At 37.4% G+C, this 14605-nt stretch overlaps 1 protein-coding gene and 1 pseudogene across 1 annotated transcript; both read right to left on the bottom strand.

Annotated features, from left to right (window-relative positions):
• Positions 1-3474, bottom strand: LOC133727088 (IQ domain-containing protein IQM1-like). Its single transcript, XM_062154717.1, has 9 exons — positions 2465-3474; positions 2327-2371; positions 2090-2204; positions 1925-1990; positions 1710-1798; positions 1501-1588; positions 1163-1393; positions 954-1055; positions 1-773 (listed from the first exon to the last, which is right to left on the bottom strand). The coding sequence occupies exons 1-9, from the start codon at positions 2938-2940 to the stop codon at positions 318-320; spliced, it is 1668 nt and encodes a 555-aa protein (XP_062010701.1). The 5' UTR covers positions 2941-3474; the 3' UTR covers positions 1-317.
• Positions 3475-11336: 7862 nt separating this feature from the next.
• Positions 11337-14183, bottom strand: LOC133734251 (IQ domain-containing protein IQM4-like; annotated as a pseudogene).
• Between the last annotated feature and the right edge of the window lie 422 nt (positions 14184-14605).

Genomic DNA, 14605 nt, shown 5'->3' with positions numbered 1-14605 from the left:
TTGACAAACAAAAATTAGTAATCTTCCATATCTCTTTCAGAAAGCATGAGCCTCAAATTATTTCTTTATAATAAAAGAATCAATTAAACCCAACCCGAGCCGAAAATGCTGGATCGAAATTTGGGTTAAAGAAAAAAACTATTAGGCTCATTGAAGGCCTGTACAGAAAAAATCAAATTATAACCTAATCAATAAAATTTTGGGAGAGTCAAAGGAAGAAAAAAATTGGATTAGTCCCTTTGACCCCTCCTCCTTATTTGGGCACAAGGAGCGCCCCCTAGCAATTTCTTGTTTACTTTTACCAGTGTGCATCAAACTCAGTTAGCTGCAGCAATTGGGGTCCTTGGACTTGGCAGGCCCATATATGCAAGCCTCGGTGAGAGGCGGATCTTTGGGCTGGGCCTCGGAGAAGGAATTGGGCCAGGGTTTACCAACGTCGCATGACCAACACGAGGAGATAAGTTGACTTGTTCCAGTGCTCTGGTTTGTAGGTCACTAGGATAGTCTCGCACGCACCCGATTCTGGCTCCATTTCCAGTAGACCAATTGCAAGGCAAGCGCTTGCCCATAGTGAACATTGGTGGTTTTGCACTGCCACCATCAACCTTCTTGTTCTCTTCAGAACGGACGGCGGGGATTGGTGCCCTCTCAGTCAGGCCATCGACATTGGTTGCGTTTGCACCATCCGATTTCGTTGACTTGAATGATTTCTGCTTTGTTAGTTCCCCTTCAGTTTTCTTCATTGAAGGATAGTCATCATCAATTGCACACCTCTGTGGAAAGGATCGAATATGTTAAATGAGATTAACTAAAGCACACATGTATTGATCAACAATGTACGGCTAGGGGTTACAAAAATTTGTTCACTAAACGACGTAATAATGCCACATTATTTAGTGAACAAATTTGATGACGCTAATATTGTTATCGTATGGAAATATAAGGAAATTTACCTTGACATCAGTGAGATCAACATTGTTGTCTTGGAGGAAGCTGATGAATTCCATGAAGTTCTCTTCTGTTGGGTGGTAATGACCACTGTAAGGCCAAATAGCCTGAAATAACAAACCAAGTTAGAACATGATATAGAAACCAATGTCATAACTAAACAGATGCATGCATAATGTGGTATGTATATCAGAGGCATTGGATAATTTAGTACCTCAAGAACCCCATCATGGGCAACCAATCTTCCAGCTGCCGTGGTAGCACCTCCGGATAGAAAACTGGAATGCTGAAACTGACCCTTCTTTTTCTGACCAACATACAAAGCCCTTGTTGTGCTTAGCACAAATATCGATTTCGAACCTTCAGTGCTATTGACAAGGTTCCCACTTTGCTTAAATATTAGCTTCCCATCTTTGACTACTACTTCATAGGCTTTCCTTTCTTTCTGAAACATTCAAACACAAAGATAACACAATCAGATATATGTATAAATTTGATTATGCAGCGAATACGATAACTGTAAATGGAGTTAGGAGAAGGTTTGGAACTAACCGGTCCAAGGTACTTGATGCATTGGCTCTGTAGAACTGTCCTCGAGCATTTCTCGAGATTTATTTCTTTGCCATCTCCAACATCCAGCCTGCATTATACAAATTGATCAGTAAGTTTCAAATATCACATCATCAGAAAAAGTTTCACCAACATATTTGTTCATAACTTCATATGGTGAAGCTAAATCAACATTAAGGCCAATCACTTACCAGTAGAAGAAAGGCTGGCTGCTCTCACTTTCAAACCACAAATCATAGTACATGTGTAAATTGTGTCCATACCGATGGCGAGGATCAATCTGTAGAGGACATCAAGAAGTAAACAACTTAATGTTAGATCATGCACGTTTTACATTACAAAGAATATAAGTTTTCAAAAGAAATCTCTAGTCTTATTAAAGGTCATAGATGAAGTGTGAACTTACAGCTTCAAGCCAATGTTGAAGAGCTAACTTTTGTGCTTTCTCATCCTTAGACAAACCTTTCCCAACCTGAAATAACAAAGCAAGTGTTATTACTCAAATGAACACCCAATAAGCTACGGAAACATGAGAAAGAAGTATGTATAAGAATTAAGAAAAAGAACAAACCTTGGCAGCTCTAGTCCTAGCCCTTGCCCACCGAGAAACGGCGGTTTCTGGCTTCTCAACATCGAAAAATGACACAGAACTCTGCTTGAGACCTACAGAATCTAAAGTTTTCCACCTGAAGCATTTGAAAATAACCAAATCAATCAAACCATTTCATAAAAAATAAAAATAAAAACCGAATTAATTCATGCACAATTTCAATAGTAGAAGATAATAATCAAGTGCTTAGATAATTACCATAGCTCTTTAGCGCCAGCTGGAGAATCTAATGTGTCTCTCCACCTAAACCATTTGAAGACAACCAAATTAATCAAACCATTTTGTATCAAAGCAAACTTAAATTGAAGCATACTAAGCAAGTAACAAAATAATTACCATAGCTCCTCAGCCACCACTGCACAATCTGCAAGGTTTCTTCGAGTTCGATAACTCTTGTAAACCTTCTGAACTTTGACTGCTGCATCATCAAGCTCTTGAACCGGTCTAGGCGAAAACATAAAATCAGGTTGAGACAGAGCAAGAGCCGGCATTGGTTTATGCTTCAACTCATTTTTGCCTCTGCAAACTTCTGTCCCCAACATTTCCTTAAACGAAAGGTTCCTTTCCAATTTTACATTTTCAGGCTTGCAATCCTTCAACCGACTCGAATTGTTAACGCCACCAAACTTGTTATTAGACTCATCGGAGACGGTCCTGGTTTCGGTTTCAGAACTTTTCTTGAAGCTGTGTGATCTCAGTATTGCAGCTCCATTTCTGGGACTGATCAAACTGAAGTTGTAAACAAAATCGAAGAAGTTGTATTTCCTAATCTCTTTCCAGGCCGAGGCAAGTAAGGAATTAGATTGCCCCATAAAAACGTGGCAATTCTAAATTAGGACACCAAAATTGATGGGTATCAATCTCAAAAGGGATGAAGGGTTTGGAGGATAGCCAAAAGGGTTTGGAGAATCCAAAGGGAAACTTAACTAGCTTGAAGATCAAATCTTTCACAAGTGAATGTTATGACTATGACTTGCTAATCCCCTCACTTATTTATACACCTCAAAAACAAACAACAACCCCACAACTAGTCCTTCAAATACGTGTCAAAGAATTGGAAAAAGGAAAATAGACAATCGAGTAAGGGTTGCTTTGGAATTAGAGGAGAGACTGGTGATGGTTTCAAGTTTTCAACGTTTTGAGTTTTCTTTGGTTCAAATGACACGATAGGTTTGAGTAATTCAAAGCTTGAGAAACGGGAAAACAGCCTCGTTTGGCTTGGAGTTTGAGGTGTGTGAACAGGTGGGTTATAAACAAAAGACTGGAAAAACCTTCCAGGGTTGGGCGGTCAAAGTAAGGAAGCTAGGTAGCTTTTGCCTGGTTTCCTTGAAAAAACACAGAAGTTGTTTGGTTTTGAACTCTGTGGAAGAAGTGGGATTTTGTTTGGTCGGATTATATATATCAAAATCTTAATAAACAGTCAACAACTTCAATTGGGTCATGGTCTTCATGGACGCGCCTCTTAAGAGCGAGTCATCAACTGTAGCCATTGTTGCTGTGTCACTGTTACTGTCACTGCGTCTGTTTTCTCATATCTTTATGTCCCTGCCTTTACGGACTCGTGAATTTACTAGGATGCCCTTTTCTTTTTCCAACATGAAGTCTCAACTACCCTTCAACGTTTCAACTTTCAACCAACAAGGTTTTTAGATCAAGGATCCAACATTCCAACATATCAATTCATCTTAAAAGATGATTGATTGAATGCGAGTTTGAGATGCCAGGCATTTCTATTATCATGAGAAATGCTTGCAAGAACAACATGTTTTTTGGTGTAAGGACTAAAGTTTCATATATTCGAAAAAGGTTTTACAATCGTAGAGAAACACTACTTAAAAATATTCTGATGATGAAAATTTCAGTATTCATTAAGTTACTATCCTAAGTCGCTCATTTTAGCATTATTAATATTAACATTTTGAACAAGGCCAGCTATAAAATAAAAATATAACTGGACCAATAATTATACCATCTTAGATAGCTTTACAAAAGCACTAAAATTTAATCTTTTTATCATAATTTGATTACAATATAATGTTAGAAATAATTGCAAGCTAGGTTATTAGTGATGGATAAATTATTAATGGAAGTTTAGTAGTGAACTAGTGACACATGCATGTATATATGCACGCATAATGAGATTTAATCTATCTCAAACTTCTTAATCTATGAAGTAATTCACCAGAAAAAATATAACTTTACTTTCACTCAGGGGCGGATCTACATAGTAACTGGGGCGGGCTTGAGCCCGTCCAAGAATTTTGCAGGCTGTAGCTCTGCCATTCTCGGCTTCTCCACTTCTCTCAGAGAGGACTTCGACTTCTCGATTCTCCAGTTCGTCTCTCACTCTCTCCGGAGTCTCCTCCTCCTCCTCTAAACTCCTGCAGCTATGCCATTCTCGGCTTCTCCACTTCTCTCAGAGATCAAGACATCAACATTCAGGGGCGGATCTACTTCTCTTACTCTCCCTCTTCAATTTGGGGCAATGAATTCAAATATTCAATGTAAGATTTTGTTTAATTGAATCAATCCAATTTGGGGCAATTTATAGGGTTAAGAAATAAGGATTGATGTGAAATTCATGTTCGTAGGTTGTATTGGATTGAAGATTTTGTGGATTGAACTCATTGAAGAATGAACTAATGAAGGTTGCGGTCAGCCGGTCAAATTCTCTATTTCTCTTGGTCTGGGCATTCTCTTCTTCTGCAATTTATTGTTTAATTGATGTGGGTTAAATGTGATGTGGGTTTAAATGTTTAATTGATGTGGGTAAATGGGTTTGATTAATTGATTGTTTTCAAAACTTATCAAGATCCATCACACATCAGTGGCCGCTGGGTGACTGGGTCTTCTTTGAGTTATTTCTGCAATTCTGTTGTGCAATTGTTGTGGCCTTGTGGGTTTAAATGTTTAATTGATTATTTGATTTCAATACTTATCAAGTGGGTTTAATTAAAGTATAAGGCAGCAATTGTTGTGCTAATGAGTAATCAAGTTTGGGTTGTTTAATCAAGTTGTATAACGATGCTCACTAAGCAAGTTTGGGTTTAATTAAAGTGTTGTGCTAATCAACTTTGTGTCTTTGTACTTCAAACAGGACTCAGGAGGCTTCTTTCTGTTTGTTTGTTTAATTGTGAATTGCACTATGATTCTATGAATTGGAAGTGGAACTACGAACTGGAACGTTTATTTTAGTTAGATTTAGTTAGTTTAGGTTCTTGTATTGCATTGCACGTTTATTTTGTTGTTGATTTTATTTTTTAGTTTTGTATAGATATGCATTTGAGAGGTAAGGCTCACTACGTCCCCCCCCCCCCCTGACTGACCGTCGAGATTCTCCATATATATATATAATTTTTTTTTTGTTTAAGAAATCCCAGCCCGTCCAATGGTTTAATCCTGGATCCGCCCCTGCTTTCACTACCACGAGTCCATGAAAATGAAACAAGTCAACAACAAAGACTTGTAGTCCCTTCGGGGACATCCGATAAAAAAAAACAACAAAGACTGGTAGAACATGTTAATTTGGTATTGTCTAGTCTAGCATTGTTTATGAAGTAGAAGACGTGTTTCATTACTACATGAATAGTCTTAAACATGCAATATATAAGTCAATATTATAAAACACAGATAGTTATAGTCAAGAGTCAGTTCAAGAAAATGGAATGTATATCATTGAACTTGCTCGTCAAACAAGCAATTCAATCTTATCCAATCTTCCTCATGAACTTACACCTTTGCACTTACGTCTTAATTCTCATCCTCATAATTACACTCGGAAATTATTATTTTTTCAGTAGAAATATAATTTTTCTCACCCCTTAGAGCAAGTCCAACAGCTTTCCTATATTTTGATTTTTCTCCACTTTAGGGAAAAAAGAGTCTCTTTTGCTTCAACAGATTCCCTATTTTAGGGAAAGTGAGGAAAGAGAAAACCAAATTCCCTATATTTACAACAATCTCTAAAATTTTAAGGAAGAATATGGAGATTTTAGAGATTGCTGTAAAATAGGGAATCTGTTGGAGTTTGAGAAGAAAAAGATGCTAAAGCTTTAACTTTTACTTCCCTATTATACAGAAATTATAGGGAAGCTGTTGGAGTTTACTAGCCCACTTCCCATTACTAGGCAGCATGGCGATACCCATTCCACTTTTTGAAATATACCCGCCTATCAGCATTGAGACACAACAAACTGCCCAAAACAGGAACGACAAGACTCCCAGGCGTAAGAGTTACAATACCATACTCCACTGAGTCCACTCCAGTGAAAGCGGTTCTTTTGAAAGCTAAAACGAGATCCGAAGGGCTTATAGCTTCTCCTAGGAAGATGGAAAATGTCAGTAAAATTTGAACTTGTGATCTCTATAATATCAGTTATTCAAATCGGACCACAACTCACCAACACTTGAAGTTTTCTTACACTTTCCTTTTCCTATAGAATTAGTAGTCATATGCCTATTCATTCATATAAATATTTTTTGTCGAACACCTATGGGATACATATAATTAACAATGTGATCCATAGTTTATATAGAAATTTAGATCATAGAGGTTCAATGTTTTGTTGGATTAATTCAATTTAAAATTTACAAGCTTATAAGCTAGAAGGTCCGCTAAATTTATTCCATGGATTATAAAATGAGTGCATGGACCTCTAAAATGGCCCGAGCCGTAGAAGACTAGAAGTCACGGTGCGGATTCTATATAAAACTAAAACTGTACTATAAAATGAAGATTTGACACGAGGGTGCAATGTATAAAGATAACATTGGCTAACCCTTTTTTATTGTTTAATTTGCTTACATCCAATGTGCCATATACCATTATGTTAATCAGTTAAATGTAACACAATCCTTTGACCTTTACGTCTGCAAATTTACGTTCCATGCAAGGAATGTGACACTAGTTGTTAGTACCGGTGAGAGGGACACATTAATCATACAAATTTATAAATCGTTATACTTTTTTAATTAATAAAAAGAAAATTATAGTCCTTGTCATTTTCGTTTTAGTATAACACATGCAGACAAACGTATTTTGACCTTTATACTCTATCTATACGCATGTTCATGTTGCACGAGTCATGATCGGTCTTTCATACAGATGAGGGAAATCTAAATGCTTTATTTATTTATCACAAAAGAAGATATGATACGTACCTCGATTCTTAAAATTTCATGTATTATATGATGACGTTATCTGAGTGTTCTTCTAAATGCATGCATGAGTATAACATGTACCACATGTTTTGATTGTCAAGTTCGATTTCGTAACGTTACATTAGTACACTAGTGTGTGTATATAATTAACTATATATAGTAGAATTTCAAAACTAATTCATTCGTATGAAATGTTTCTTATTTGCAAATATTAACGAATCCACGTGAATTTCAATAAAGGATAGATGTAAAATGTGATTCATGTGACATGTCTAGTCCAGGGAGTTTTTCGTTGTGAACACTGAACAAAAGACCATCACCAACTCGTATGGGTACATACAAGATTTCTCTATTTTGGGGTTAGGCCCTTACGGGGGGACAAATCAGTCAATTCCAACAATTTCCCGGAAAACGGGGGAATGGTTATTTTCGTAATTTGGGAATCCGTTGAAATAGTCCATTTGTCCCCAGTTCCCGCCACACAGGCTGTCAAGATAGTTGACCAATCAATTTGCTGACGTGGGCTCTGCTTTATCTCGTGTGCATGGTTTGGTTAAAACATTCAATATTTTATTTCTGTCAACTCTTCATGCCATGCCTTTGCTACGCGCTTTCTTCATAGATTTTTTAATTTTGTTTTAATTTTTTTTTTCTAACCCCCAAAATGGTTGAGAGGAAGAATGTTTGTTTTAAGGGATGATAGGATCATTGAAGGAGTACGAGATGCATTTTAGGTTAAGGAAATTATGTGTTTGACGATCAAAGTGTCTCGTGAAGATGAAGACATGAATAAATTACACCTACTACTGAGAAAGAATAAAGTTCTGATTTAGATATCTGAGCTAATTATCTACGTATGTAACTATGTATTATACTCGATAATTATCAATGGAAGAGTAGGATTATTTTTTATATTATGTAGTTAAACTTTTAATCAATTTTGGCTTGACATTGGCTTCTTATAGCTACATCTCGCATCAAATAAAAGAAAATTTATGAATTTGATGTATATTGTTAATGAGGAATAATTCAAATTTGAGATCTCATTTAACATTATCAATTCAGTCATCGTGTAAAAAGAAACATTATTGAATCAACACAAAAACAGCCAAGTTGATTATTTTGTCTTTCCTCTTTTGCTTAAGTTGTGATGAAGGTATGGGCTGGCTTTTTATTTTTTATTTTTTTTTATAATTCAAGGTATGGGCTCTTAAACATACGGTATACCTAATCTATAATGTACACGTACAGGTATAGAGTGAATATACTGGTAAGTATTATTCTTCTCCTTCTTCTTTCCTTAATTGACCATGATAATATGGAGGTCCATACCCATCAAGATCTCATAAATGTTTGAAACAACTAAGCCAAAATTCCGGATGGGGGGCATAGACATGTCTAATTTGAATGCTTGAAAAGATGAATTCCCAATATATATGACATTATATATGTGTACACTTCTGTTCAATTATCCTATTATTCTCTATCATGTGATCTGAATTCAACCGACAGTTGAATGGAGTAGGTAAGCCGCACTCTACGTATATGTATATATAATTATATATACATAGTTGTGATGTATATGAGTACGGGACAGCACTACTCGTTCAACTAGACAGACCCAATTGATTATATAAGATCATTGTTTATGTTATATGGTCAATTTTCTCCTTGTTTGGTAGCTAGTTATGGCAGATACCAATAAATTCTGAACAAGGAAAATGGGGAAATAGAATAGTTCAACTAATCCAGAAAATTGGGTTGACCAATGGATTTGATCACTTAATTAATTAAGTGAATCATATTAGCAGCCTCGGTTTAGATAGAGTTTTCAAACATTGCAAACTCTTATTTGCAACTGTACAAGCTAAGACCTTGAAATATATATGTGATTTTCAATTTCATTTCTATTTATATTATGTTAGAACCGTTGAATTCATTGGATATCGATTCCTGTATTAAAAAGTGTTTTCTCCGATTTATTTAGGCTAATATGCTGCAGCCTACGATGCATAGAATTTGGGGCAGTTGAAGATATTTTTCTTGACATTCGAGGCTTCAAATTTGATGTCTATGTGCTCCCCTTCTTTCTCAAGTCTTCAAATGTTTTTCCTTCAGCGGTCAAACTGACAAATTTAATCCTTATCTGAAAAATGAAATATTGAAAACTATGGACCAACCCAAAAAAAAAAAAAAGTGAATCGGATTTAGGGAATAAATTCATGTTGGGTTCTTAATTATCTAAATTTCTATATGGTTGTTAATGTATTTAGGCCAATATTACTGTCTCTCTTAATCATTTGTCTATATTTTGATGCAGAAAATATGACATAAAACCTCCTCAGTAAGAAACTTGCTAATGGATGGATTTAGAACACTGATGTGTACTTGCACCACTATGAATGGGCAGCTAGATAACAAAAAGTGCATTTTTTTGTAGGTTGACTACAAGTCTACAAATATCTGTTTGGACCCAAAATGAGCATTTTTGCCTGACAATGCACGTCTTGGAGAAATTGAGCCAAAGTCAGTGGCTCAAGCTATATATTGTTGACAAGTTCGAAATATATATTTAGAGGCTAAATAAAGCCTACTATGGAAGCATGAAAAGTCAACTTTAGCACATTTTCCTACTTCGGCTAGGAGAAACCGAGATAAACAAGGAAGGAGGGGTGGCAGACTGATCAAATGAACTCCAAATGAGCTGAAACTCTGCAGATCCATTCTCGACAGCTCAAGGATCATTTCTTATGAAGAGTTCCAAAACTAGTTTTGAGTGGAAGGCCTTCAAACAATCAGTCCAATTTTCTGCAGAAGCAAAACAGGAAAACTGGACCTGTAAGAGGTCCAGCAGCGTTTCCTGCCCAACCACATGGAAGAAAGCTCTAAAAATTTGCCACAATGATCTACACTCATTGTGGATCATTTGATGTGAAGAGGTCGAAGGCCCATTTTGAGTTCTTGGTGGAGATATAGCTGCAGCAAAATTGGAGAAGTAAGTGCTTAAACCTAACATTCCATTAGTGTTTTAAGTGCTTAAACCTAACATTCCATTAATGTTTAAGTGCTAAAACCTAACCCATTATGAGTTGTTTAAGGCCAAATAGTGTTGCTTGGTAGCCTATATATAGAGGCTACAACAAGTATCATAAGAACAACAACACAATTCAACAACATCTCTAAGATGATCTAAGTTCTTTCTAGAGCAACTCCTCTCCTTCTCTTTCTCTTATCGGTGATCACACTCCTAGTCCTAGTCTTCTCAGAAGCCGACTTTCAGTGCCACCAAACCCTCTGTCAACGTGCTTCGGTCCTAGTCTCCTCGGGAGCCGACGGTAGTGTCGCGACCACAACGGTTACAGAACCAGCCAAGCAAGGGTAACGCCCTAGCAACCCAGCCAAGCTAAAGTCACGCTTTAGCAAGATCTCAATACTTCCCTGTGATTTCGCTCTGCTCAATCTGCAATATTGAGTATCGACTTGTGAACAAGAAGAAACTTCAGCAAAGTCCTCACCACGAGGCACAAAGAATCCCACGACGAGGTTGGTGCTCTCCTCGTCTACAATCGCTTGATAGAAGTCAGGTCAAGGGACACTCCCGACGACCGCACCCAAACGGTGCTGGCACGCCCGCGCAGAAAAGAGACTGTTGACCAGCTGCAACAAAATTGGAGCCAAACAATATCAATAACTGAGATCAACTAATAAGTGTTGAGTCACATGAACTGCTGGTACATAGAAATTGTGCATCTTATAACTAATGTATCTTAGTTTGAATAGTTTCCCATTAATAATAATTGTCCTTGCAATTCGGCAGTTGAAAATATGAAGTACAAATAAGGAAAAAGAAATGGTTGTTAAACAAAAATTAGCATTCTCATATTTCACTTGGAAAGAACAGGGCAATCTAATTTTTCTTTTACAATGAAAGAATAATTAAACCCAACTCGACCCAAAAATGAATAATAAAAAAAATGAAATTATAACCTAATCAATAAATTTTTTGGGAGAATCAAAGGAAGAAAAAATTTGGATTATTCCCCTTCACCCCTCCTCCTCATTCACAAGGAGTGCCCTTAAGCATTTCACTTTTACTTTGCCCTAGTGTGGATCAACCTTTTTTTTTTTTTTGGATCAACTTAATTAGCTGCGACAATTCGGATCCTCGGACTTGGCAGGCCCATACATGCAAGCCTGGGTGAGAGGAAAATTATTTGGGCTGGGCCTCAAAGAAGGAATTGGGCCATAGTTTACCAACTTCGCTGAACCAACACGGGGAGATTAGTTGACTTGTTACAGTGCTCTGGTCTGTAGGTCACTAGGGTATTCTCGCACACACCCGATTTGGGCTCCAGTTCCTGTAGCCAAGGCAAGGGCATGCCCATGGTGAACAATGGTGGTTTTGCACTGCCATCATTAACTTCCGAACGAACGGCGGGGATCGGTGCCTTCTCGGTCAAGTCATCGACATTGGTTGTGTTTGCGCCATCCGATTGCGTCGACTTAAATGAGTTTCGCTTTGTTAGTTCCCCTTCAGTTTTCTTCATTGAAGGATAGTCCATCAATTGCACACCTCTATGGAGAACATTAACCAACATGTTAAGTGAGATATGATTAGCACAGAAATAATACATCGATCAACAGTGCATGGCTAGGGTTCCAAAAATCTGTTCAATATTCCATAACAAGGTAGCGTCATTTAGTGGAAAATCTAATGACACTATTATTATTGTCATGCGAACATTTACATTGACATTAGTGAGATCGACATGGTTATCTTGGAGGAAGCTGATGAATTCCATGGAGTTTTCTTCAGTTGGGTGGTAATGATCACTGTATGGCCAAAAGGCCTGAAATAAAAACGAAGTTAGAACATGACATAGAAACTAAGATCATAAACAGATGCATAATGTGTTATCTATTTCAAAGGCATTGAATAATTTAGTACCTCAAGAACCCCATCATGGGCAGCCAATCTTCCAGCTGCTGTGGTAGCACCTCCAGATAGAAAACTCGAATGGTCAAACTGACCCTTCTTCTTCTGACCAACATACAAAGCCCTTGTTGTGCTTAGCACGAATATCGATTTGGAACCTTCACTACTATTCACAAGCATCCCACTTTGCTTATACATTAGCTTGCCATTTTCCACTACTACTACTTCGTGGGACTTCCTTTCTTTCTGAATCATCAAATACAAAGATAACACAATCAGATATGTACTAATTTGATTACTTATGCAGCAAATATATATGATAATTGTATATGCAATTAGGAGAAGGCTTGGAACTAACCGGTCCAAGGTACTCGATGCATTGGCGCTGTAGAGCTGTCCTCAAGCATTTCTCGAGATTTATTTCTCTGCCATCTCCAACATCCAGCCTGCATTATACAAATTGATCAGTAAGTTTCAAATATCACATCAGAAAAAGTATCACCGAACATATTAGTTCATATGACGAAGAAAAATCAACATTAAGGCCAATCACTTACCAGTAGAAGAAAGGCTGACTGCTCTCACTTTCAAACCACAAATCATAATAGAAATGTAAATTGTGTCCATACCGGTGGCGTGGATCAATCTGGAGGAGACATCAAGAAGTAAACAGCTTAATGTTAGATCATGCATGTTTTATATTACAAGGAACATCAAGTTTCAAAAGATCGAAAGTCTTTAGAATTAGAAAGGGTCATAATTGAAGTGTGAACTTACAGCTTCAAGCCAATGCATGTTGAAGCGCTAACATTTGTGCTTTCTCATCCTTAGACAAACCTTTTCCAATCTAAAATGACAAAGCGAAGTGTTAGTACCGAATAGAATACCCAATAAGCAAAAGAAACATGAGAAAGAAGTATGTAAAAGAAAAAGATCGAACAAACCTTAGCAGCTCTAGTCCTAGCCCTTGCCCACCGCGCGTGAAACAGCGGTTTCTGACTTCTCAACATTGAAGAATGACACAGAACTCTGCTTGAGAGCTGCAGAATCTAAAGTTTTCCACCTGAAGCATTTGAAAATAACCAAATCGATCAATCAAACCATTTCATAAAAAAAAAAAAAAAATTAAAAAAAAACCCAAATTCAATCACAATTTCAAGTGCTTAGATAATTACCATAGCTCTTTAGCACCCGCTGGAGAATCTAACGTATCTCTCCACCTAAACCATTTGAAAATAACAAAATTAATCAAACCATTTTGTATCAAAACAAAGTTAAGCATTGTAACGCTCCAAACTGCACCTCACCAGCTTGAACACGTCACAGTGCCGCGAGACCCCGAAACATAAACCGAAGGTTCGATTTACGTTCCAGAAACCCGCAAGGCATTTTATTAAATAATTTTTCGTAAACCGCACAGCGAAAACGTTTAAAATAATATTGAGGTGAAAACTTTAAAACTTTAAATTCAAATGTTCGTCCAGGACTTAACGTTGCAAACAACCGAGGAATAAAGGACTTAGCATAAAACAAACAAATTGTGACAAGTTCCGAAAATACAATTTTAAGGAACAGGAATGAGATTGGAACCCAGAACCTGATTTCTATTGAAATCTGCACACCCAGCTCCGTCCGCTCCAATCCCGTTCCCAGTGCACAGTACCTGCAACCACACTGTTGTAGGGGTGAGCTTTCGTCCTCGCTACTCAGTAGGGGCTTCACTCGACTAGGTTTGAAAACCGACACATAAGATAATAATTTGGGATCCCAGTATGGAAAAATTAAACCATTTCTTTAAAGAACGACAAACTTTAAATATCTTTCGGACTCAAAATCCAATGCACGAAACTCAAATAAATGCATAATACCTGATGGCCAGTCCCATGGACCAACTATACGGCCTTACCTCAAATAAAATCATTACCAGGTAAGCGTAGTGAGAGTGTCCACTTACGCCATATCACCTAGAAATAGTGCCACACCTCAGAGGATGTCAGACACTATTCCGTCCATACGGCCCCTCCGGAGGTTTAGGGGATCGAAGCCCAAGGAATCACTATGTTCCACTCACTCTCAAGCCATCAATAACCAAACCATGCAACTCAAATATGCATAAACATTTAATTCAAAACGGAAAACATCTAACCGAATGAGTCTCGAGTCCTCTACCTGGATTTCGATGCTTTAACCTTTTACGTTGTCCGAGATTCACGAACCTTCCATTCCTCGGGTAACTGGAAATCCTAGATTCCGACATTTTGATAGTTAATATCTCATTCAACAATTATATGAAATCTCGACGATTAATAAATCGTTCAACCAACTTTTCCTGGTTTGACCAGGAGTTGACCAATTTGACCACGTTTGACCAATCGAGATAG

This window comes from Rosa rugosa, chromosome 1, assembly GCF_958449725.1.
Source record: "Rosa rugosa chromosome 1, drRosRugo1.1, whole genome shotgun sequence".
Taxonomy (NCBI): Eukaryota; Viridiplantae; Streptophyta; class Magnoliopsida; order Rosales; family Rosaceae; genus Rosa; species Rosa rugosa.
This window is presented reverse-complemented; position numbering and strand designations above follow the sequence as displayed.

Bases quoted from the DNA above. Each gene is read 5' to 3' on its own strand.
- LOC133727088 (XM_062154717.1), bottom strand. From the start codon at position 2,940: ATGGGGCAATCTAATTCCTTACTTGCCTCGGCCTGGAAAGAGATTAGG. The intron at 2,205-2,326 runs GTAATTATCTAA...CAAATGCTTCAG, and splicing joins GCTGGCGCTAAAGAGCTATG to GTGGAAAACTTTAGATTCTG. The intron at 1,991-2,089 runs GTTTGTTCTTTT...TTGTTATTTCAG, and splicing joins CTAGGACTAGAGCTGCCAAG to GTTGGGAAAGGTTTGTCTAA.